Source organism: Eulemur rufifrons, chromosome 16 (genome assembly GCF_041146395.1).
Source record: "Eulemur rufifrons isolate Redbay chromosome 16, OSU_ERuf_1, whole genome shotgun sequence".
In the NCBI taxonomy this organism is placed as follows: domain Eukaryota; kingdom Metazoa; phylum Chordata; class Mammalia; order Primates; family Lemuridae; genus Eulemur; species Eulemur rufifrons.
The window spans coordinates 11,905,563-11,929,740 of record NC_090998.1 but is presented as its reverse complement, the minus strand read 5'-3'; the positions used below and the strand labels follow the sequence as shown (position 1 = coordinate 11,929,740).

Below are 24,178 nucleotides of genomic sequence, written 5' to 3'. Positions count from 1 at the left end.
GCATACAGCAAGGGGGATGTTGCTCTATGTCAGCATAGACAAAATTTGGCATTTAGAGATGCTGTACCTATCACCTAGAATGATGCCTTGGCACATAGTGGACTGGTGATAATCTTTGAATAAATGCAGGAATAACTACATAACTCAAATGTCCAAAGAAACCATTACTTTCACTTAGCTGTATTTTATTTATATTAATGATGGTATTGGAACTATTCTGGATTCATCTGCAAATGTAGCCTGCAGTCCAGAACCTGTCTACTCTCTTCATTACTTGTTATTGTTTCTTTCACACATCTTAGACATGCCTTGTCATCTAAAGTCAAGTAATTCCTTGAGAGCAGTGTTTTCTGCATCCGCATCCCACATTATGCCTGTGATTCCGAGCACGCTGACCATACGAGTAAACAATGCCGTACTGCAGAAGGCATCAGACTTTTTCTGCAAAGGGCCAACTAGTAAATACGCTAGGCTTTGCTGACTATACAATCTCTGTAACTACTCAACTCTGCCTTTGCAGCACGAAAGCACATATAGACGATACTTAATAAATGGGTGTCGCTGTTTTCTAGTAAAACTTGATTTACAAAAACAGGTGGTGGTTGGATTAGGTGCACGGGCTGTAGTTTCCAACCTCTGCTCTAGGGTCCCAGGCTAGGAGGAAGAATCCTGAACAGAAGCTCTAGGCTGGACTTTGATGTACCTGAATCTCAGTTCCTTCATCTGTAAAAGACCCTTCTGGCTTTGAAATCATTAAGTTCTAAAAAGGATTTTCAGTACGTACTGGAAACATGACTCACAGCCTCACTGGAGTCACACCTCATCAACCTACAGGTGCTTGAGGCCAACAGACTCTTTGGCTATGAAACACACTGGTGGGGCACAGGCTAGTAAAACTTCGTTAGGTAGAGAAAAGTTTTTTGACAGATGCTTCCCACTATCCCCCTTGCTCCTGAGTGGTCTTTTCCTGAAGATAATAAATAGAAAACCAGCACAGAAAGAAGCAACCTGCTCATTGCTCTGTACGCTGTTGACTAGTCAATATAGAACCTACGAAACTTGTCTCATGGTCCTATGTTAAATAAACTCTCTCTCATAAATGCTAGCCATTCCAACCTGTTAAACTCTTAATAATAAGTCCTTCTTATGCTTTTAAAAGTGACACTTTTAAAAGTCAGCTACGTGTTATGTTTAAATAGATCTCATTTGTGGTTTGTCTTTAAAATGTCAACCACCTACTGAATTTCCTTCGTTGATTATCTTAATTTTCCCATATGGTAAATACCTAAATAAACTGTTATAACTTTACATGTAATCTCTTATTTGCATGATGCAACTTCATAGATATTAAAAAATGAAAAAAAAAGAATTTATGAAAAATGATAGATTTTTAAATTGATCTGGATGGACCTGGACTCTTAGATTTACATTTTCTGCCTGAAATAAAAAAAAAAAGATATTCTGAGCCTTATCTTACTTTGCTCCTGGAATTTTTCTCTATTGGGAATGACCTCTTTTTCTCTAATTTCCATTTGTCCATATTCTGAGAATTCATCTAAGCCCAGCTAAAAGCCAGCCCTTCACACAACTTTCCCTCACATCCCTCCTCTGACCTCCTGCAGTACTTAATAGGAACCCTTCTGAGACACACATCACATGCCTCACTTTTAGAGCTAACTATGCTCAACACTTTCATGATAAAGATTGTGTCTTATGCTTCCTTGAACTTGCCCTCACCTCAAACAGTACAGTGCCTTAACACAGAAGGTGTCCAAGTACGTAAACCCTAGTGTGCCCGAGCAAACCATATCCGAATGGTAAGAATTTGGCTTTGTTTTGTGACTCACATTCATGAGCAGTGTTTCCCTCGACACCCCCCAGCTATGTCCCTCATGTGGCCTTCAGCAGTACCTTCATTGCTTTCTGTGCTGTGCTCATTTAAAAAGCTTTAAGGAACTAAGTTTTCTCATCTAACAGCTGCTTTATGGAGATTTAAAGGCTTTTTATGACTGCTCAGTAATGACAGAACTTTACATCATACATAGGAATCACTTGATGACTTTGATCTCCAATAAATAGAATCAATTTTACAAGGATCTGAGTAATCCAGAAAGATACAGGAAGGGTAGGGCAGAGAGGCAGGGTTATCCCAGAAGAAACAAAGGAGCCTAGAACTCTGGTGAGTTCTCTTTGGAGGGCTAAGAATCAAGAAAAATGTCAGATGGCAGATGAATAGAGCTGGGAGAAACTTCAGAGACCACCCAGTCTCACCTGCTCATTTCACCATGGAGAAAAACAACACCTTTCGGTTAAATGAGTTAACACATACATTTGGAGATTTAAAAACTTTTGGATATGTCATAATAATGAACATTAATCATTAGTTTTAGGGGCCTGTCATACTGAGGGAGTGAATGCATTCCCCCGAAGATCTGGGCTCTGGGGTTATTTCTCACAAATATTCTCACTTCCCAGAGCTGTCAAGAAAAGCAGAGATTCCCCCATTCTGATTGTGCTCAAGACAGGCATTGGTGGACAGCAGGGCTCGATGGAATACTGTCCCCACCAAGAACCTGCACCCTTCATCAAACAACGCTGATGTTCGGGAATAAGATTAAAGAAAAAGTAGTTGATTTTAAGAGACTCATATTTTGAAATTTACAAACCTAAACAAGGAAAAAATAACTCTTCACGTCAAAACAATTTATGTTTATTGCTCTATGAGCTTATTTTAGATTCCCAAGAAGTCTGTGGTGAAGATAGTGTCACAGAGGAGGTAGACAGGACAGACCGTGATGAGAAAGCCAGGCCCACATGGACAGCACTGGGACAGCAGCCATGGGGTCAGCAGGGACCGTCCTTCAGGGCCTGGATGCCCAGCCCCTCTCTGACCTCACGCACAGGACTTTGCCTCTCTGGGGCTCAGTTGCCTCTGTGCTTCCCCCGGTACAGATGACCCTTCCACGTAAAATGAATATAGCAGTAATAACCTACCTTAAAGAGTCGCCCTGAGACTTCTAAACAAGCAACAAGTTATCTGCAAAGTGTCAAGTACTGCTGTACACACCATGCAAGGCACGAGACAAGAAGGGTATATACAGACAAGGGTCTTGCATGGAAAGCACAAGACGGGCATTTACAGCACTCACAGCAACACACTGATCCCATCCTCTTTCTCTAATTATCTGGGGGAAATTCACAAGTTTTACCTAAGCTCTTTGCTTCTTTATCCCCTGTTCTTTGTTCTCCAGTTTTTTTTTTCCTTTCATTATTAAAACAATCTCGGCCGGGCGTGGTGGCTCACGCCTGTAATCCTAGCACTCTGGGAGGCCGAGGCGGGTGGATTGCTCAAGGTCAGGAGTTCGAGACCAGCCTGAGCGAGACCCCGTCTCTACTAAAAATAGAAAGACATTATATGGACACCTAAAAATCTATATAGAAAAAATTAGCCGGGCATAGTGGCGCATGCCTGTAGTCCCAGCTACTCGGGAGGCTGAGGCAGTAGGATCGCTTAAGCCCAGGAGTTTGAGGTTGCTGTGAGCTAAGCTGACGCCACGGCACTCACTCTAGCCTGGGCAACAAAGTGAGACTCTGTCTCAACAAAAAATCTCATGTCTGTGTTACAGTAGAGAGAACAATAATGAGAACCCCATGCATCCACCACCCAGCCATAGAACCATCGGCTAGTTCACAACCAACTTCATTTTATGCATACGCCAAAATGCCCCGCACCCCCAACCCTGCGGAATTCATTTTTAATTGAATCCTAAACATCTATCATTTCATTTTTTGTAGTTTTTTAAATATACAAGCTGTTTATTTGCCATGTTATTTTCTTTATATCCTGATGTAAATTATTTATAACCATAAAATGGAGGCAATAATGGAGATGTACTTGGGGCCAGAGAAAAATCTAGAAACAAATGATTAACATTCAAAACAAGCATAGTGCATCAAGGCAGAGGTAAAGTAAGCTGTGGGAGTACCTGGTGTTGTGTTGGTATGAGCATGGCTGTACCCTGCTGGTCAGCTCTGTCCTGGGCCACCCGCTCAGGGAGGAAAGGGCATTTCTCACCTCCTCCTGAACAGGTCTGTCCTCTCCTACCCCAGGCCGCCCTCCCGTTACTGAAAGCTCAATCACTTCAGTATCGAGCTCACCTCTGCAAAGCCTTCCTTGGTTCCTCCAGTGAAAATGTATCTTCCTTCTGCTTTGCTTTCCGAGCACTTTATTATTCTGGCACACAGTAGGTGCTCAATGAATGCTTGTACACTCAATGAACAGGACATAAGGCTTATTTTATTCTGTCTTATATCTTAGTGGTTTCACATTTCTCTCTCCTACTAAATTCCTTAAGGAAAAACATACTCTATGCTACATTAGCTCTGTATCCTTACTGCTAATGCATTTATCTGTACATAGTAGGTGCTCAACAAATTCACACGAACGGAGAGATGTTCTAGGAAAAGAGCTAACCTGGTCCAATGGTTAGAGGGCCAAGCTTCTGAAGAATGACGTCACGTAAATTACAGGCAGACTAGCAAACAATGTGTGGATTTTTTCCACTCATTTCGTGCCATAGGTAAGCAAATTTGGGCTTGTCATCATGAAAGGAAAAGGATTCGGGAGTGGTTTCCCCTGTCCAAATGACCCAGCAACACCTGGCTCCAATGCCACAGTCCTGTTTTCCTCTCCTGCCCCCTTGCAAGGTGAAGGCTGCAGTGAGTTACTGCCGCTAGGATGGAATTACAGGCCTGAATCTGAGACAAAGCTTCTTTATGCTGTGTCTGGTCATTAATTAGCTGCTGGAAACTTCAGGACAGGGCCATTAGCATGCTCATAAACCTTTTATTTTAAATGTTTTCGCTTAGCCTTGATTCTGATGTGACTCTCCTTGTAAGCTGGACGTAGGACATTTGTTTCTTAACATTTCTGAGGCTCATTAACTACTCCATCCCAGCGGCTCATTAACCAAGCCATTAGGGATTTCTCCTCATCCAGGCAGAAGCCTCCGCTCGCCCTGGCAGAGCCTTGGAGGGCGCCTGATTGGGAGTGGTGTGAGGGCAGCTGCAAGGCTCTGAGGGAGAGCAGGCCCTGTCAGGCCGCCCGGCGCTGTCGCAGGGGACAGGCGCTCACTCACCTGCTATCCTCCCGATGGGCATGGCGTGCTCTTCGGGCGGGGAGACAGAGACCATGATGTGGTTCACGTAAGCCATGTCTTCCCGGTGAGAGAGGTTGATGGGCTTCCCTTCCCTGTGCAGCCCGTCCTCGGAGAGCCTGGACTGTTTGAAATCCATGGAGTGCCGGGGGTTCAGGATCAGGGGGTGCATGATGGGGCTGGGCATCAGCTGGATCACACGTGTGTTCTCCTGCCGGGGGCTGGATGGCTTCGGGTGGGACTCGGACGACGGCGGGCAGTGATTATTCTCCATGGGAGACACTGACAGAGGGTAGGGCTCCTGGTGGTTGTTCTCCTGGTGCAGCCTCGGTCCCTGGGCCCTCTCAGCCGGGGAGAGGCGGCGGATCATGTTGTCCAGGGGGGACCGGAGTGGCCGCTGCTCGGGGTCGGGAGAAGGCCGGTGATTCGTGGTGATGGGTGACCGAGAGCGGTGCAACAGTTCAATGGTGGGCGGGTTGTGGTGCACGTTCTCCACGGACGGCCTGGGGGTCCTCTGGACGCAGTTATCTGTGGAGCAGAGGGAAAGACAATCACAGACTGCAGTGACCTGGTAGGACAGGGACCTTGCTGCCGCTGTAAAGGCAGTAAGCAGCAGGGCTGTATGTGTGCGTAAACCGCCTTTCTCCCCAGGGTGCTGAGCGTCTTTTTCACAGCTTAAAAAAAAAATTAAAGTGCACATACTTGAAATTATTTTCCTACTGCTAGATATGCTAAGCATGTCTACAAGCATTCCATTTATCACCTATAAATGGCTTATAAACACAATGAAACCAAACTTCTGTTCTTTTCCTCACTTAACTCTTCCATGCGGCTTCTGGAGATGGATGGGTCTTTGGGGATTTCTCTCTAGATACTTTTATTGACTTACATTTTCATAACAAAATTTTCAAATTCCCTACCTTCAGGAGTGTTTGGTATTAAAGATAATGCTAATAGTATTAGTAATAATGATTAATGAATTTTATTGTTTAAAACTTGTAGCACTCCGAAGGAGGAGCTACCACTATCACCCCTATTTTACAGATGTTAAAACTGAGGCATAAAGAAGTTAAGCAATTTACCAAAGGTCACAAGCCAATTAGGGGATTAGAACCAGACTCTGGTCAGATTCTACAACCTGTGTACTCATTACAATATCTGTCACCTTGCTACATAGAAACTGGGGCACAACATCATATCAAAACTTGTTCAAAGCATGAACAGTGGCACTAATTTAGAGAATGACAGTCTTGTTGAACTTCAAAGACCTTTTAGGAGTACTTTGTTTCTGAGTGCACAGACCCTACAAGTGCTCAGAGACAGGTAGAGGTAAGTAAGGAGCAGGATGGATGGACACCCCTAACAACACCTCTACCCATCCCACTTGAACTTTCCAGCTGGTGACATCGGAGCCAGGACAACACCACATGTGAACACAGCTCAGCAAGAGAAGTAGCTCTGGGGGCTGAGTTGAGGGATGGAACAGCACACACATGGCTCCAGAAGTCTCTGTTAAGGCTCAGAAAAACAAATTTGCCCATGAAAATAGGGATTTCTGTGGGGCCCCACATCCATCTCAATGAGGTCTCTCTGGCCACATCTGTTTCCAGAGCTGTCTCACCAAAAGTATGTGTATATTTGCTGGTCCCTGTTCTGGTTATTAAAGACTTGTCTCATGGTTCTAAGTAAAGCAAGTCAAAGATACCAACCTTTGTCCATTAAGACAATACCTATAAGAAGAATACGTATAGGGGTCTGGGAATCTGACAGGACCAATAAACAGAGACAGAGGTGCTGGTTTCTTCAACTTTTAAACAGGGTTACGAGGAAAATGGGGAATTTTTTCTTTTTACAAGTCCTATTAGATCTTACCTATCATATGAGACATTGAACAAAAGAAATATTATTTATGATACTAACAGATCATCTCCTTAAAAGGCAACAGGCTTATTTTGTGACTACTGTATAACCTGCTGCCATAAATTCAAAAGTGCTTATCATTAGAATAGCTATCAATAGGAGACTGGTTTCATAAATCACAGTATACATCTAAACAATGGAGTACTATGCAACTGCAAAAAGGAATGAGTAGAATCTCATTATTTTGCTAAGGGCTGGTATACAGGCTCTATTGTTAGACAAGAAAAGCAAGATGAAGTATTTATGATCCGATACCACTTATCTGAAAAAGGGAGGGAGGTTCCAGTTTCAGTAGTGGCAGAGCATTAGACTAGCCTTCCTAGAGATAGAAATAATAGAATCTGGATAAAACGTATTTTAAAAACTATTCAAAGGTACTGGAGAGTGGCCAAAAGCAGACAAAAACTGAAGGGGATTTCACTCTTGGAAGAAAATACCTGCACAGGGTGAGATGCATATTAATTTATACAGCATTCCCCCCTGAGGGAGCTCCCCAGTCCATGCAGCACAGGACAGTTAGATGATCAACGGAGGGTTGCTTGAGATGTTAGAGGATAGAGTATGTAGCTGTCAGAATGGCAGAAAATTGAGGAAGCAAATCCCATAAAGGCAGAAGCCTCAGAGGGGGGTAGTGACTAAATTGGCGTGTAAAAGTTCCCTCAAATTCTTGTCTGACTCCTGAACAGCACAAGTGCACGGGAGACTCTATGTTCAATGAAAAGCAACCGCTGGATGGTCAAAAAATACCCACAGGACTCTCAGCTACTGGCTACTGCAGTAGAGACAGAGTTCAGAGTTTGAGTCTCACCAAGTTAGAAGGCTCCGTAAATACCTCAGGCTGTCCATTATTACCCCAGAATGGCCACACTTTAGGAATAAGAACTGTGCTCCAGGACAGAGGAATCTGGCCAAGGCAAAAAGACAAAACTGAAACAGCTTTGACCTAACAAAATGTAAGACCAAGCCTCCACAAATTCAACGTGACTGCCTGCTAGAACAAAAGTCAACACTCTTGAGAGGAACTGAACATAATCCAGAGTCTCTATAATATATTATCACAATTTATCCAATAAGAATTTTCTAGACATGAGAAGAAAAAGAAAAATGTGACCCATAATAAAAAGGAAAGGCAGTCAACAGAAACAGACCTTGAGATGTTGTCAGAGTTAACAAAAAAGGACTTTACAGCAGCTATTATATTAATAAATAAGTTCAAGTTCTCAAAAGAAATGATGGTCATAATGAGTTATGACAGATATTGTCAAAAGAGAAACAGAAATTGTTAAAAAAACAAAATGAAGATTCTATTAAATATAACTGCTAAGTACAATTATGAAATGAAAGATTGTACTGAATGGACTTAATAGCAGATTGGAGATGACAGAAGAGGTTAGTAAATTTGAAGACAGATTAGTAAAAATTAAATCCAAACAAATCCTCAGTGACCAGTGGAACAATATCAAACAGCCTAATACACATGTAATTGGAGTCCAAGAAGGAGAATATAGAAAGAATGAGGATGGCGGGGAAGAGAGAATCATGGCCACATTGTCCACGAATTTGGTAACAACAACAACAGATGTAAAGATCCAAGAAGCTCAAGCAGGATACAGACAATGAAAACCACACCTAGGCACATCCTAGTCCAATCGCTGAGAACCAAAGATACAGACAAAACCTTGAAAGCAACCAGAGGAAAAAAGGATACCATGTACAGGGGGAAAGTTATACTAATTATGTCTATCTTCTTTTTAAAAAACAGTGCACACACGCACACATACACACACACATGAAGAATATGGATGGGAACCTATAGATTGAGAGAGAAAGCAATGATTTGCAACATATAGACCCTCGTTTGAATTCTGATTCAAACTGGAAAAAACATTTGTGAGATAACTGGCAAAATGTGAACACTATTAGGCTCTGTGATTATGATTTCGTAAGAGTCCTTTTCCTTTCAGACCTATGTTGATATATTTACAGATGAAACGATGTATCTGGGATTTGCTTTAAAACAATCTGGGATGGTGGAAGAGAGAGTAGATGGAGCATGGAAAAGCAAGACTGGCTGTGATTTAACCGTCAAAACTAGGGATGGGTACATGGTAGTTCATTATATGATTCTACTTCTGCATAGGTGTGATATTTCCCATCATAAAAAGTTTTTTTTTTAAGTGTTTAATCAACCTTGCAAGGATACAGGTTGGAATGACAGGCACTCACTTCTTCACTTTACCCCAAATGCATATAAATGCTTACAGGGCACCGATTTTGGGGACAAGGCGAGTTTTCTTTTCATAGCTAATGTGGATCTCAATTCTGCTGCCCATAAAAAAAGAATTTATCTTTTGTCTTTTGTCCAGGGTTCACTTTTCATTTGTCACAGAATATGATCATTGTAAGCAACTACTCAAGACAGTTTCATTTTGAACTTTCATATATTTTCTTCCAAAGGCCATTTACAGAATGTCTCTCTTTACTTAAAAGCTTATTAAGGTTTAAAAATACTTAAGGATGATGAAGCCCATGTATCAAAAATTCCCATTTCCTGAATCCATTTCCCATCTTATAAATTTCAAAATGGACACAGGCGTTGGTCAGTAATCTGGTTACCTGCAGGCTTTCTTTGATGTCCCGGGCTTCAAGGCTCAGTGTGTGGGTGTGCACTCCTAGCAAGCCTTAGGAAGTCTGGGAGGACTACGAGAGGAAGAACTTTCATGCCAAGGGTAAAAGAGGAACTGATGTAATGTCCTGGAGAGATTTCACTCTCCGTTCCTGCCCAGATCTTCGGGAACAATGCAGGAGGGTGATAGTGCTCTGGATAATCCAACTCAGATTTTACTTTGGACTCAGGATCCAGGCAGGAACAGGACTTGGAGGAGCTTGATTTATTTATTTCTCTGCAGACACCACTCAAAGAGGAAGTACTTGATGAAGTTGATAACATTAAAGGAAGAGAACTGGATTTGAGGGTATTTAATTCCAGGCTCCTGGTGGTCTGGGCACAACCACTGTCAAGGCTGAAAGGCCTGCAATGAGACCTTCCAAGCTTTGTCTCAGTTTGCAGAGCAGCGCCCACGTACGGCGTGGGCTATGACGTTCCTACCCTGCTGCCTGCTGCCTCTGTCATTATAAGTTGGCAGCAGGGTATGGAAACTTACGAGACCAGAGCCGGCAGGCAGAGAAGCTCCGGACACAGGAAATGCACTGAGCGGACAGTGGGTGCATTAAATCCCCCAGATGTAGGAGTCTTCTGTCTAAAACAAGAAGATTTTTTTGGTCTGGCCTTGATGTCTGGGTTTGTTCTTGGTGAGTTGCCCAGCTGGAAAACTGGGAAATTATCCACGTTGCCCTCATTCTGAAGGTCTTGATATGGGAGAAAAACACACAGGGAAGGAGGGAAAGCCGCACATCATTAGTCAGTGTGGGCAGAGGAGGAAGGGAGGAAGAAAGACCACGGACCGGTCGGGAACTGTCATCCGGGATGAAAGTGTTTTCTGATCCCAAACCTTTCTCTTTGTAGACCTTGGTTAGACACAAATAATCCCTTTTTCTTACTACCAAACAGCCTAAAACACATCAGGACTTTAAATGTGATAATTTAAAACAAGGTCTCATTTCTCTTCTCTCCTTTTATTTATTAGAAATGTTTCTCTACTTAAAATTCATGTAAATTTGACCCAATTTAATCATGTTATAAATAATGAGTAACTAGTGAAACTTAAAAAAAAAAAAAAAAAAGTGCCTTTAGTGAAAGTCCTGGGTTTTAACTGGGAGGTTTCCGGGGTGGAGCACAGGCTAACATGGAGTTTGCATCTCACACCCCAGGATCACATCTCCGCCATCCAGCTCTCCCCAGGCGCGGGGTGAGGATCAGAGAAGCTGGTCGGGGAGCTGCAGATCTACAGGACCCACAGGTGACTCCCATGCCTCAGCCTCGGCCCACCGTGGTTCACGTCCTTCCAGGGGCGACCACATCTCAACACGGTTTGGGAAAAAATTAGCAGGAACTATGAATGACATAAAGAGCTACACAAAAGTTAAAGGCTCTAGGCCCTGAGGTGGAATTCAAAAACTATTTCATGTGCACACTCAAGTGTTTGAACCCACATTATGAACTGAACTGTGTCTCCCCCAAGAATGCGACCTTATTTGGAAAGAGGGTCTTGCAGATGTCATTAGTTAGGATGAGGTCATTCGAACCATCCAATATGACTGTTGTCTTGATAAAAAGTTACTTTGGCCATGAGACAAGCACACTGGGAGAATGCCATGTGAAGATGACAATTTCCAAACCAAGGACCGCCAAAAATGGCCAGCACCCCACTAGGAGCAAGGAAAGAAGCATGGAACATGTCCTCACTCACAGCCCTCAGAAGGAACCAACCCTGGTGACACCCTGATCTCAGGCTTCTAGCCCCCAGAACTGTGAGATCATAAATTTCTGTTGTTTAAGCCACCCAGCTGTGGTACTATGTCATAGCAGCCCTAGCAAACAAACACGCCAGCCCCCACTCCCTTTCCCTGGGGTTCAACTTCTGCTTGGTTTGGAGGCCTTCCACTGACCCTATGCATCTCAACAAGGTGCCAACATCACTGGATTCCCTGGTAGAGCCTGGGAAGTGCCCTAGTTTGGAGTGGACGATTCACATATGTTTGCGGTCGCCAACAATAAACCCTATGTAAGCGCCTCGAATTTTATAAGCCTTTGATGAAGGGAGCTAAGACAAACAAAATGGGTAACAGGTAGTACTCTGAGGCCTAATCTTCATTCCCAGGTGCCAGGCGGGACTGCCTCCAAACAGGCGACCTTTGCAGTGGCTCGGCACGCAGAGCAGATGCAGAGCTGCACACAGGGAGGCTTCCTGCTCTCCTCCGGCAGCGTAGGGCGTCTCTGGAGTCTCAACACAGCAGCGCCAAGGAAGTGAATTGAGAAATCAAGGGACTGGATTTCACATGAGCCAATGAGACCTGTGGGGGCAAACCTCTCAATCATTTATAGGGACAGGCGTCACAGAGGCACAAGGAGGAGGCAGTGCAGTCCTGCTGGGGGGAAGAGAGCAAGATAAGCCCTTCCCCCAGGGCTTCCTTCTCTGGAGGCAAATCAGACTGCTCCCAGCCCCCTTATCTCAAAGGGATCAGGTGGCCTTTCCCTAGGGGTAGAAGAAAGTTTCTTGGCGACTTCCTGCCTATCTTGGGAGAGTTATTCATGCATATTAGGGATCTCTGGCCATTAAAACTTCTGGCTTAAGAGACCAAGTTAGCCCTAGGGCTAAAAGTAGACTTCAGGTCACTGGAAGAGGCAGGGGTGGCGAGAGGGCCCCCAAGTAAACCCAGGGCCCAGAGGAGGTGCAAAGAGGCCCTTTTATAATCCAGTGCCCCACACCCCATCTGCCACAGCAAACAAATGCTACCACAGAGGCAAGGTCAGAAGGTCAAAGGTCATGCTGCCCTAGGCCCTGAAATACAGGACGCAAAGCAGGAAGAGGAAAGGACCTGCAGAAAAGTGGATGAGGCCCGTCAGGGGGAAAAGGTGTTCAGTGGTGCCTGGAGGCTCTGCTGCCTGGGAGACCAGGAAGTCAAGATCTGGTCCTGTTCTTCCGGGGGACCTCTCATTACCTGCTGCCAGATTCAAGAATCAAAGACTAGGAAGGGCTGCAAAAAGCTTAATCTTCTAGTTCAGAAATGTGATAGGCAACAGCCAGATGATTAATACAAAGGCTCCCAAGGGGTCACGGAGAACCTACCGTGCGCCAGGTACTGCGAGGTAACGAGAAAGGCACGCAGTGCTCACTTCAAAACAGGCTGTGTTCTGAAAGTAAGTAAGATTGGCACCTTAAAAGCATTTCCCCACGGAAACCATAGTACAGATGGTGCCCAGTTAATCCACGAAGGTGTTCTAGGATAATGGCGTGGGAGGCAACCGGCCTTTTCCACGTACAGGATGCACAGATCTGGTGCTTGCGCAAAGTGCGTGCAGTTGCAATAATGAGAATGGTTAAGAACATTGGACTGGGAAGAACAAAACCAACCACTGCACAACAATGTGATACACTTAACGCTACTGAACTGTACACTTAAAAATGGTTAAGGTGGTACATGTTATAGGTATTTGACCCCAATTAAAAATTTACCAAAAAAAAAAAAAAAAAAAAAGAAGAAGAAAAAGCCCAACCAAATAATGGTAAGAAATATTGAATAATGATAATGAATAACATTTATTGAGTGCTGGCTATCTGACAGGTGCTACTTTAAGGGCATTTTCCCCCTACTAACTCATTCCTTTTCTCACATCAACCCTATGAGATAGGTATTGTTGTTTTCCTTCTTTTAAGATGGAGACTGAGACACATGGAAATTAAATAACTTGCCCAAACTCACACAGCTAGAAATGGGGCAGCTGGGATTTGAACCAGGTGGTCTGGACCCAGAGCACATATATGTCCTGTTACCCTTTCTGGCTCTGTCACATATAACTGGCTAAAATGTATAACAGAGATGTCAAATCCCAGCTGATGGTCTTCTTGACACTTCAGGCATCAAAATGATTCCAGCAAGACGAGAGAATCGGGGTGGTTTATACAACAGCCAGTACTAGGGTGTGACTTGAGCAGCTAAAATCTCCATCTACTTGGTGCCTACGCAGCAGCTATAATGACGGGCCAGCTTTCCAGACGTGACCTGCACTGAGGGGCCGGTTCCCAGAAGGGTGACAGCCAGTGCTTCTGCTCTCAGAAGCCAGTGCCTGACTCGGAACCCACGTTTCTTACGACTGGGAGACTCTGATCATGCGATACCCATTCATCCTGAGGGAGTCAGTCATCTGTGAGGGTTAATTCAGTCCAAGTCAGTATGAGTTTTTAATATTATAAACTACAGACACACTTTGGGGTCTCAAAAAGTGATCTTTGACTCTGTTGGTTCAAATTTGGCAGTAATGCAAACAGGAATACTGGGATCTGCCATGCTGTACCTCAGTCAGGTGACCTGAAGTTTGCCTTGGCGTCCTAATCTCCACCGCTTCTACTCATCTTCCAATTGCTCACCCTATTTTCAGGCCACTTGCACAACAAAAATTTATAAAAATGTTGTTTGATCTGTATATTCATGCTGCAGTGAAATGAACACAGGTGGTGGACTCAATCCCAGCTGGGTTTAAATCTCAGCTTTGTTACTTGATTTTGGGGCATGTTACTTTATTGCTGTTAACATTTATTTCCTCATCTATAAAGTGGGGATAATAATATTACCTTTTTTATAGGGTGGTTGTGAAGATTAAATGATTTAAACATTTTAGAGTTTAGAACAGGGCTTAGCATACAACAAGGACCCAATAAATGTTAGCTATTATTTTGTTGTCATGAAGCAAATTCATATACCTCATCTTCTTTAATTATCTCATTAAAATTGTATATGATTTCCTTCCTCCAAAGCAGTCTTTGGGCTTTGGTGGTGGTGGTGCGGTGGGAGGGGTAATATTCCCCCTAGTAAAGCAATCATGTAAATAAAACTTCTGTGGGCCAGCATGGAATGCATGCCACCCTCTCTGCTCCCCACAAAGAAATGATTTCTCTCTACTGTCTGGGCCATCCCCATGTGCTAGCTGTAAGGAAAACTGAGATCAACAGTATGTCGATGCTTGAAATTTCTCATCACCACTTGCAATTTTCACGTCCAGTTCGTGACAAAGAGCTGCCCTAAAGCAGAACTAGTACCTTAAAACTGTGTTTCCTGCTGCAGAAACAATCACAGTACTGCACACGCGGACATTTAATTTAATCAAATTAAAGTGATTAAAAATTACCTTTCATAACCTCTCTGATGGGGCACAAGAAAGGGCAGGACTAAAGAGCTACAATTATCAAAATGTCCCCAAGGGGGTGGTGGGATGAGAAAGTTTTGAGAAATGGACATCTTGTCCCTTCTCTCTACAGACTGTGGCATATCCAAGTTCCACAGGGTGACTCTGCAAAGCTGGCCCTACTCAGAAATTTTAGCCCAGAAGAAAAGCCTATTTTATATCACCCAATGATGCTTTTAGGGAACCACTTTTCAAATAGTTCCACCACCAAAGCACCAGTGGCAACTGAATGTATATTTTGGGGACACAGCCTTTCTTTGGAAAGGAGCTAAAATCAGTTCCTTTTAGCTTCATGGGATCTAAAAGGAACTGATTTTAGAACCTAAGTTATCTGAAGACACTTATGGGTGTGAAAAAACAAATTTATTTTATTGTCATTTGCTGGTCTAATATTTCTAAAGATGATTTGATTCTTGGCTTTCATGAAAGAAGTAGCATCATGGCTTATTTTGGCTCCTTTCTATGATACATAACTACTACCTGCCTTCTAAATCACGTTCCGCAGATAAAATGAGTCATGACAGTCAAAGAAAAGGAATCTGCTTAGACTGAGCTTTTTATCATGAAGTGAGGGAACGACAGGACTCCTGGTTTGACTGAGGAGGCGATGTCATCAGAATTCTCGACAAGGTGAGACAAATGAGAACAGAAGAGAGTTTCTACTGTTTCTGGGCAACACGAGGCAGGACACGGTTATGATTTTCTGGATTTTAGATGCCTGAGACCCTCAGGGTGAGAATGTGTCTTATTTGTCTTCGTGTCACCCACAGAGACTCAGGCAGCCTGGATGTAACGGGAGGATCTGAGAGCTCCAAGACCATTAGTCTAATCCACCGTCTTACTCCTGGGCAAACTGGGAGCCAGGGACATGAGAATCTTAGCCCTCCTGATTTGTTCTGGCAGAATGGAGGATTAGAAGCTGGTTTCCTGGCTTCCAGATCCCACCCTTTAAACATTTTTTATACACACACCCTCCCTACGCCCCCCCAGTCTGTCTGAAATGGTTCTGGGTAATCCTGTTGTCCTGGCTTACTTATTAACGGAGCCCTGTGTCACTGCCATACGTGTTCTGGTATGGATGAAAAGTTACAAGGTTAAGCTAATTATGTATCACCCTGACTTCCCGTAACTAATAAGTAGGGAAGAGAGGAAAATGCTGGTTTTTCTAGAGGTAGGTGGTAATCTGAGGACTGCTTTGCTCAAAGCAGGACACGATTTCAGAATAGAATACTTGTAGAGATAAAGAATGTAGACGAAATAAAGGGTCTGATGAGCACTGTCCTCCTCCATTCCTGTCCGGGCACGGAGGGGGACCTCTGTGCGAACACAAGCTTCCTAGCTTCTAGCACTGCCACGTGGCTACTGCAAAGGGAGGTGAGATTTCAAAGTAAGATCGAGAGGATGTATGTGGGGAACTGGCGCTAGATTGAGCAAGACATATTGTATTGCGACATAAATTCCCATTGTGAAATTATGAATGTCTGAACTGGTTAAGCTGGTGGCCGCCATGATGGGGTGAAGTCACGAAGAGGTAGAATGAAGACTTGTGTTTGCACTTGACCCTGCACACCTCACTGGGCCAGGCTGCTTACAAGTGGAATCGGGCCCTAATCTGTCTGTCTGTCTATCCATCCATCCATCCATCTACCTAGCTATGCCAACTTGATAACAGCATGAGTTGTCTTGGGCCAGCATACTCCGACATGCTACTGTATCCTCAGTTCTGTAAAACAAACCATTGGGGGAGTAATATTTGATATGTATAATTTCACAGACTTTTTTTTTTTTTTTCAGGGCCAGATCTTTCCATATGTTAACGTATGCCCACATCAGTCATCTGTTATCCTTCACAGTTAAATATAACTGTATTGATTCTGGAGATAATTCACATGGAGCTGGATCTTTTCTTCTTGGTGGAGAAGGGAAAAAGGGAGGAGGTGGTTGGAATTTGTACTGATCTTGTCTGGATAGAAAAAGGAAGAGGACATGTCCCCTCAGATCTTGCTTCCTGGCCATCAGCTTTAAGGAATGGTCTCTAAGAACGCACTACTTTTAAGAGCCGGGTCTGAGGCAGAGCTAACTAGTCTGCGGGGTGTGATGACAGTGGTGATGCCTTTGACCTTGGCCTCATTAGCTCCGTTCTCTCACCTACCGAGCTTACCACCAACATCGTAACACTTGAGAGCAAACTCATTACAGCATATGCCGTGGCACATCTGTATTTACTTGGTTCGAGAGTAGCTCTCAGAGTGAGCCAGCTTTCTCTACTGATGAGCAAACGAGAACACCACTCACTGACTTATGAGTCAAATCAGGCCAAGGGGAAAGGAGGAAGATTTGGAGGTGAGACTATAAGTCTCCATTCACATTCGAGAACACTTTTTTTTTTATAATAGAGAGAGAGAGAGCGCCTATCACACATCCTTTGTGTCTGAAAGGCAGGCCAGGTAATATATTTCTTGCCTTAACGTCAAGCTTCAGTAAACCCACCTCCTCTTCTCTGGAGTGGCTGTTGGCTATTATGCAAGCCGGAAATGTACATGGCAGGAAGAGCAAAGGAACAAAAAACCGAATTGGGGGAGGAGGGCAGCTGCTAAATTTAGCAAGGGTAAAGCCAGGGGAGGAAAGGAGGAGAGGAAGGCAAGGACATGCACAAAATGCTCGTTTATTCTCCACCGCGGAAGCGAGGGCCCTGCTGTGAGACGCTTGGCACAGGGAGGTGATGCTGGTAGCCTGGAGTCAGGCTCTCTTTTGTGAAGCGTTAATTAAGAAAACAAAAAACTTCTCATTTTTTTAATTTGCCAACAACAAAACAAAAACATTAGTTCTGCTCCGGGGGATGATCAATCAGTTTAAGAAATGACTGGGGTTTTAAGCCCCTAGTAATCTGGACCTACAGAAAAGCGCAGGTGAAACATGTACTCACCAGCAAACTGGTTTCCCTGAGTGCACATTTGGGCATAACACCAATTGGGTATCGGACAGAGGTCGGGGCTGGGGGAAAGGGATGGCTGTACAGCTACTTGATGAGTGCGATGCGCACTGCCTGGGGAATGAACACGCTTGAAGTTCTGACTGGAGGGGATGGGGTGGGGGGAGGGAAGGGGTGCATACCTACATGATGAGTGCGATGTGCACTGTCTAGGGAATGGACACAATTGAGGCTCAGACTCGGGGGGATGGGGAGGCATGGGCAATATATATAGCCTGAACTTTTGTACCCCCATAATGAGCTGAAAAACAAAACAAAAAAAATAAAATAAAAAATAAAATAAAAGTGGAGGGAAAAAAAAAAAAGAAAAGCGCAGGTGAAACATGTACTCACCAGCAAACTGGTTTCCCTGAGTGCACATTTGGGCATAACACCAATTGGGTATCGGACAGAGGTGGGGGCTGGGGAGAAGGGATGGGTGTATACCTACCTGATGAGTGGGATGCGCACTGCCTGGGGAATGGACACGATTGAAGTTCTGACTGGGGGGGATGGGGTGGGAGGAAGGGATGGGTGTATACCTACATGATGAGCACTGTCTGGGGAATGGACACAATTGAGGCTCAGACTCGGGGGGATGGGGAGGCATGGGCAATATATATAGCCTGAACTTTTGTACCCCCATAATGAACTGAAAAACAAAACAAAAAAAAAATAAAATAAAAAATAAAATAAAATGGAGGAAAAAAAAAAAAAAGAAAAGCGTAGGTGAAAACATAGGAGTGCATGTTTGCACATGTGTTGTCTGACCCATCTGGGCAGGGGAATGTGGCCATCCTGAGCCTCCGAGGCACAACCCAGCAGTGAATGCTGCCACACACTCAGCTGTTCCATGGGGCGGCTCTCAAAGTAAGACATCTATGCCTGTTTCTGTACCAAGCACCTACTTTGGAACTGCACCCATGGCCTAAATTCAATACTGGTCGACTGGTTGGTTATTTATACATGTATGTATGATTGATTGATTATTTATTTATTTATTAATGAATAACAAGATTTTGATCTTTTGCCCAGGCTGTTGTACAGTGGCGTGATCATAGCTCACTGCTGTCTCAAACTCCTGGGCTCAAGTGATCTTCTCACCTTAGCCTCCCAAGTAGCTGGGACTACAGGTGTGCACCACCATGCCCAACTAACTTCTGAATTTTTTTTTTTTTTTTGGAGACAAGGTCTCACTATGTTGCCCAGGCTGGTCTTGAACTCGTGGCCTCAACCAATCCTCTAGCCTCAGGCTCCCAAAGTGCTGGCATTAAAGGCATGAGCCACTGTGCCGGGCCTGGTCTTCTGTTTTCCACCAAAGATTTTATGACTACTCACAAGGGAAGGGGAACAACCGGGACATCTGTACTAAACATGGACATTGAGCACAACTCTAACCAGCCTCCTGTGGTGCCTGACGAAGAAATCCCCGCCCCAACACTGAGTTCATAGGGTGTGGGTTTTTGCCCTTTCTCCCAGCTTTTATTACCTCATGCTCAAAAATCTTCAATAACTCCCCACCACTTTCCTTTATATCCCAGAAATCAAAGCTCTCCACACTCTGGTTCCAAGCTAAGCTCCTTGGACTCGCTCTGCAATGGCAAAATGCTGGTCACTGTGGAAGCAGGGGGATGGCTCACAGGGGGTCATTTATTTTATTCTCACTTTTTGGGGTGTGTTTGAAATTTTTCATAATAAAAGAGTGGGAGAGAGAGAAGATAAGCTCTACCACCCAAGTCATCTGACTGCTCCCTATTCCAAGGTCTTGCCCCACCTTTATGTCATTTTCTCTGTCTGGAAGTTCTCCACATCATCCCTGCTTATCAGAATCCCGCTGGACCTTTAAGGAATCCACCAGAGCCCCCTCCTCTATGAGCCGAGCCTGCTTCCTGCACCTGGCCGTAGACCCCCTCCCACTACGCCTTTGTATTACAGCTATGCCTCTGCACGGCTGCGGACATCCATCTCAGTGCTGCCCTTGGAGGCTGAGCTTCAGAGAACCAAGAGCATATCTTATGCATCTAGGCATTCCCCCCGTGTCTTATGCAGAATAAGCACCCAATAAATGCCTGCTGAATGAAAAGTGAATTTACAGGAGTAAGAACAGCTTATCAAGTTAACAACTGAACCTGGATGCGTCTAAACCTCAGGCAAGGAAACAGAAGCCTCTTCCAGCAAGTACCTTCTTCGTGGTTCTGATGCAGTATGACCTCCGGCTGCGTGTGTATGGAGTTTCCGGGGTGGAAGAATGGTGAGAAAAGAATCCGAGGTTTCCTCTGCTTCAGAATATGCTGAAGGAGTTCATAGAGTACATCACCTGGAAAGGAAAAGGAAAGGGAAATAGAGAAATGGGAATATTTCTTTCAACAACCATTTAGCAAGCTTCAGCTGTGTGCCTGGACTGTTCTAAAGGTACAATGGTGAGAAAAACAGGCCGGCCACCTACCCTCCCGGACGGAGATCGTGGGGACAGGATGGAGCACCTGAAACTCACAAGGTCAGAGCCATGTGATGTTTTTTAATCAAACTTTTTTGATGATAGTAATATACAAAAAAGTTTTTAAAATGCAGAAAACCAGAAAGAAAACGAAAGTCACCTATAGTCCCACTGCTGAGAGAGAGAAGCCTTGATAATCGTTATCTACAGCTACGTAGTTTGAATCAGCTTTTAATAGTCTAGTATCTCTTCTTCCCTCCACATTAGGTTTTAAAGACTTCCCCACATTACTGAACTGCTTTAGTAGCTGCATAATAATGACCCATCAGAGGGATATACCGGACTTTACTGGAAATTTTAATTGTCCCAATTTATTGCTATTATCTTTATGAAGATATCCATTTTACATCTATCTTTGCTTGCACTTCAGATTATTCAAAGAAGAATTATGAAGTCATTAAGTATGAACATTTTTCATGTTCCAATGACAACTCATAGATTCTTCATAGAAATCTTTCCTACAGTGAAAAATATGCCTTTCTACCCAACCCCAATCCCAGGCAAGAAAAGAATATAAAAAAAAAAAAAAAATTCACAAGTCCAGTTAGAGGTGCTAACTATTGGAGATGCTCTATAAGGAACTGGCACATTCTGGGATGCTTCCCTCTTTTAAAAATACATGTAGGCAGTGCTCCAAGGTTCTACAGTCTCTAGAAAATCATCTCGAGATGTCAGCCCCTTGCAGAGGATGGCTGGCGCTGAGTTGAGCAGGGGGCTCTGTGTTCTGATGTATTCAGTATTTGAAGTGTCCGCTGAGTAATTAATTAGCATACAAACTGTCATGGTCTTGTCCCACCCTTTGGCTCAAGTTCAAAATGCAAGTGGGTGCCTCAAATCCCATAGGGGTGGGTGGTTAATCTTTAAAATATCACAGGCCTCTGACTGTCCCCCCACGCCCTTCCCCACACGCGGATGTGCAGTCAACAATGTACCAAACAATAGGCCTTTGTCTCTAATTTTAGCCATTTTAAACAGATACTTTAATTAACAACTTAGTTTAACTGCATATTTGGGGCTGTAGATATTGCTGTATTATTTTTCCGTTCAAACTCAGCATGAGCTGGAGAAATGCTCCACGTTAATTTCCTTCTTTCTGCAACCTTCACTCGGCTACCATTGGCACCAGATGAAGTTCCCCGCGTGCCCCACCGGAAGCGATGCTTGAGGGAGCCCTGTTCCTTTCCTTGACCTCTCTTCCTTCCTCTACCTTCGAAATTTGGTTGCTACTGCTATACCTTTCTGCCACTACTTACTGCTATGATTAAATAAAGCAAAAGACTTCAAAGAGCTGTAGACAGCATGCCACTGGGGTATTTTGTTAAAAGGAGATGGGCAGGACAATGCAGAGATGTCCTGAACCAGACTTCCCAAAACGTTATATTTAAGGTGGAACCATGGCACACGCCACTGCATTTGCGAGCTGGAAACGGCTTCGGAATTCATTGAATCCAAACCTAGTAGTCATGGTGATGCCTCTGATGAGGCAGGATACGGAGCCTGAAATACAGTCCTATTTTAATGATTCATATTTTAATCTCACACAAAAATAAGTCTCTAATCAACACTTTGTTTCTTTTGGTTTAGTGTAACGTCTTCCTGAACCCTTCCTAATTTACACGGCCTCACACTCCGCTCACTGGGTTTTATCCTGTGGGTCTGATCAGTGCTTTATTTCGGTAGTTTGCAGAATAGAAAACGAAAACATTTAAAAAATGTGCTCCTGATGATTACTATTACTAAAAAAAAATGGTCAGTAATTAGTGTATTCATTTTGGAAGGGAAGGCCAGGAAATATAAATTTAGTGCCGGGGGAGGGGGTTTCAACTTTGTCACTTAGCAAGGCAGGCTGGTGTGGCGCTGGTGCGTGCAGACTGCAGACACAGGCCAGGCTGCCTGGGTCGGAGGCCCAGCTCCTCCACACCAGGTGACCTTGAGGAAGTCCCTGAACTTCTCCACAAAATGCAGCTAATAGCACAGGGCTTACATGAGGGAAGCGCCTAGCGTTGGGTTTGGTGCACATGCTGCTCCCTGGCCCCTGCTTGGAGGCTGCTTCTGGGCCTGGAGAAGCTCCCTGGTGGGGTGGTGACAACAAAAGCTAGAGAGTGGGCTAGCTGCTTTCCTTTCCATGTTTTCAGGTCTCTACGTACACACAGAAAGTGAGGCAAGACGGCAGAACAGGTCAATAGTCCATGCTCTGGAATCAGACTGGTGCCGTCAGCCACGCCCTGCACTTTCTCCAGGCCCATTCTCCTCGCCCATTCTCAGGCTGAACATCTCGTCCCAACCTGGGGGCTAAACCCACAGTGGGGCCGACGTGTGTTCCACCCCATACGTTCCCAGGGCTCTCAGCTCTCAGCCCGAAGCCAGCCAAGGGAACAGACAGAGGTTTCTCTCCAAGCGTGCAGGAGAAAGCTGCGGAAGAGTGAGTCTGATGGAGGCTGCCAGCCTCTCACCTGAGCCGTGAGCCTGTTATGAGATCTAGTAAGACAGCGGAAGTTAAGTGCCACCCATGAGGGATGGCAAATGGGTGGGAGCATGGACCCAAGGTCCTAGGCCAGGAAAAAACTTAATTCTAAGACCCTAGAGTGCGGCCATAGCTGGACCAGTCCATTCACAGGTATGTTTCCTCAGCATCCAGGGGCTCGGGTGGGGAATGTGGCTGACTCCGCACTAACACATCCCTGCTGTGGGGGCGGGGACCCAACTCACCGTGCAGGTGCTGTGAGCATAGGATTGGCAGTGGAATCTCAGACCTAGAGAGGATTCTAGAGGTTTCTTAGATAGAGTCCCCTGCCTCCCCTCCTGCTGCCAGGAAGTGGCTTCGGCTGGGTACTTCCAGTGACGGGCAGCTGGCCACAGCACTAGCAAACCATTTTTGGACAGCTCTAGTTGAAAGTTCCCCTGCTGAGTTGGAATCTGGCTTCCCCTGCAATCCCTGTACCTCGGTTCTTAGTTCTGGCTTCTGGGGTAACACAGACCCTGAGTGGTGTCTACAACAGGTTTCCAAATAAATGAAGATGCCCCCCCATGCTCCACGTCCCCTGTCCCTGAGCTCCTCAACACCCAGCCTGTCCTCCGTACATTCTGCATACCTTCATTTATGCAGGTCACACCTAAAAAGTAATATTAACAAAAAGGTCTCTAGAATAAAGAAGGTATTTGCAAATAAGTTACATTTGCCTACTGAAAATAAAGAGCATGAGTCACAGCACTGTGTGTCTAACTTAGCTAACGACCATTGGCTTAAATTTGAAAGGCACTTTTCAAAAAATTCTTAGCCCATTGGATTCTTGCTGAATTTATTATCCCAGAAAAGAAACAAGTGCCTAGTGCTAACTAGTGCTTCTATTGTACTAAGCAATGGAACCAAAGCCTATTGGTCAAGGGACCATAGCGTTTGTTGGTTCCCCATGTATCTCCATGCACATACACATAGTTCATGTACACACATGCATGCACAGAGGCAGATTTGCCATGAAGCTAGGGGGCTTCAGGGCCCTTCACATGCACGGGTCCCTGGGAGAAGTGCTAGATATATTTGTATGCCCCAAATACGAGGCCATAAAACCTATCCTGGGTACACGCACACATACACACACAGAAACAAAACACACATACAATTATGCCCTGCTGATCTTGACCTGAAAATCCAGGCACCTACTTTGAGAATCCTAAATTTTATTATTTTTTTAGGATTAGGTTCAAATGGGTAATTAAGAGAGTGAACAATACTATTGCAAATTGCCTTGTCAATCTTACCAGTCTCTGAA

The 24,178-nt window shown here is 44.4% G+C and overlaps 1 protein-coding gene across 4 annotated transcripts in view; it reads right to left on the bottom strand.

The window, feature by feature from the left end:
* The window catches only part of ETV6 (ETS variant transcription factor 6), a 221,393-nt gene that overhangs the window by 15,120 nt on the left and 182,095 nt on the right, over positions 1-24,178 (bottom strand). For all 4 annotated transcript variants that reach the window (XM_069489514.1, XM_069489515.1, XM_069489516.1 and 1 more), the window contains 2 exons: positions 20,094-20,228; positions 5,139-5,684 (listed from right to left, as the gene is read on the bottom strand). In XM_069489514.1, the coding sequence (XP_069345615.1) occupies positions 5,139-5,684; positions 20,094-20,228 (681 nt within the window). The remainder of the gene's footprint in view (positions 1-5,138; positions 5,685-20,093; positions 20,229-24,178) is intronic.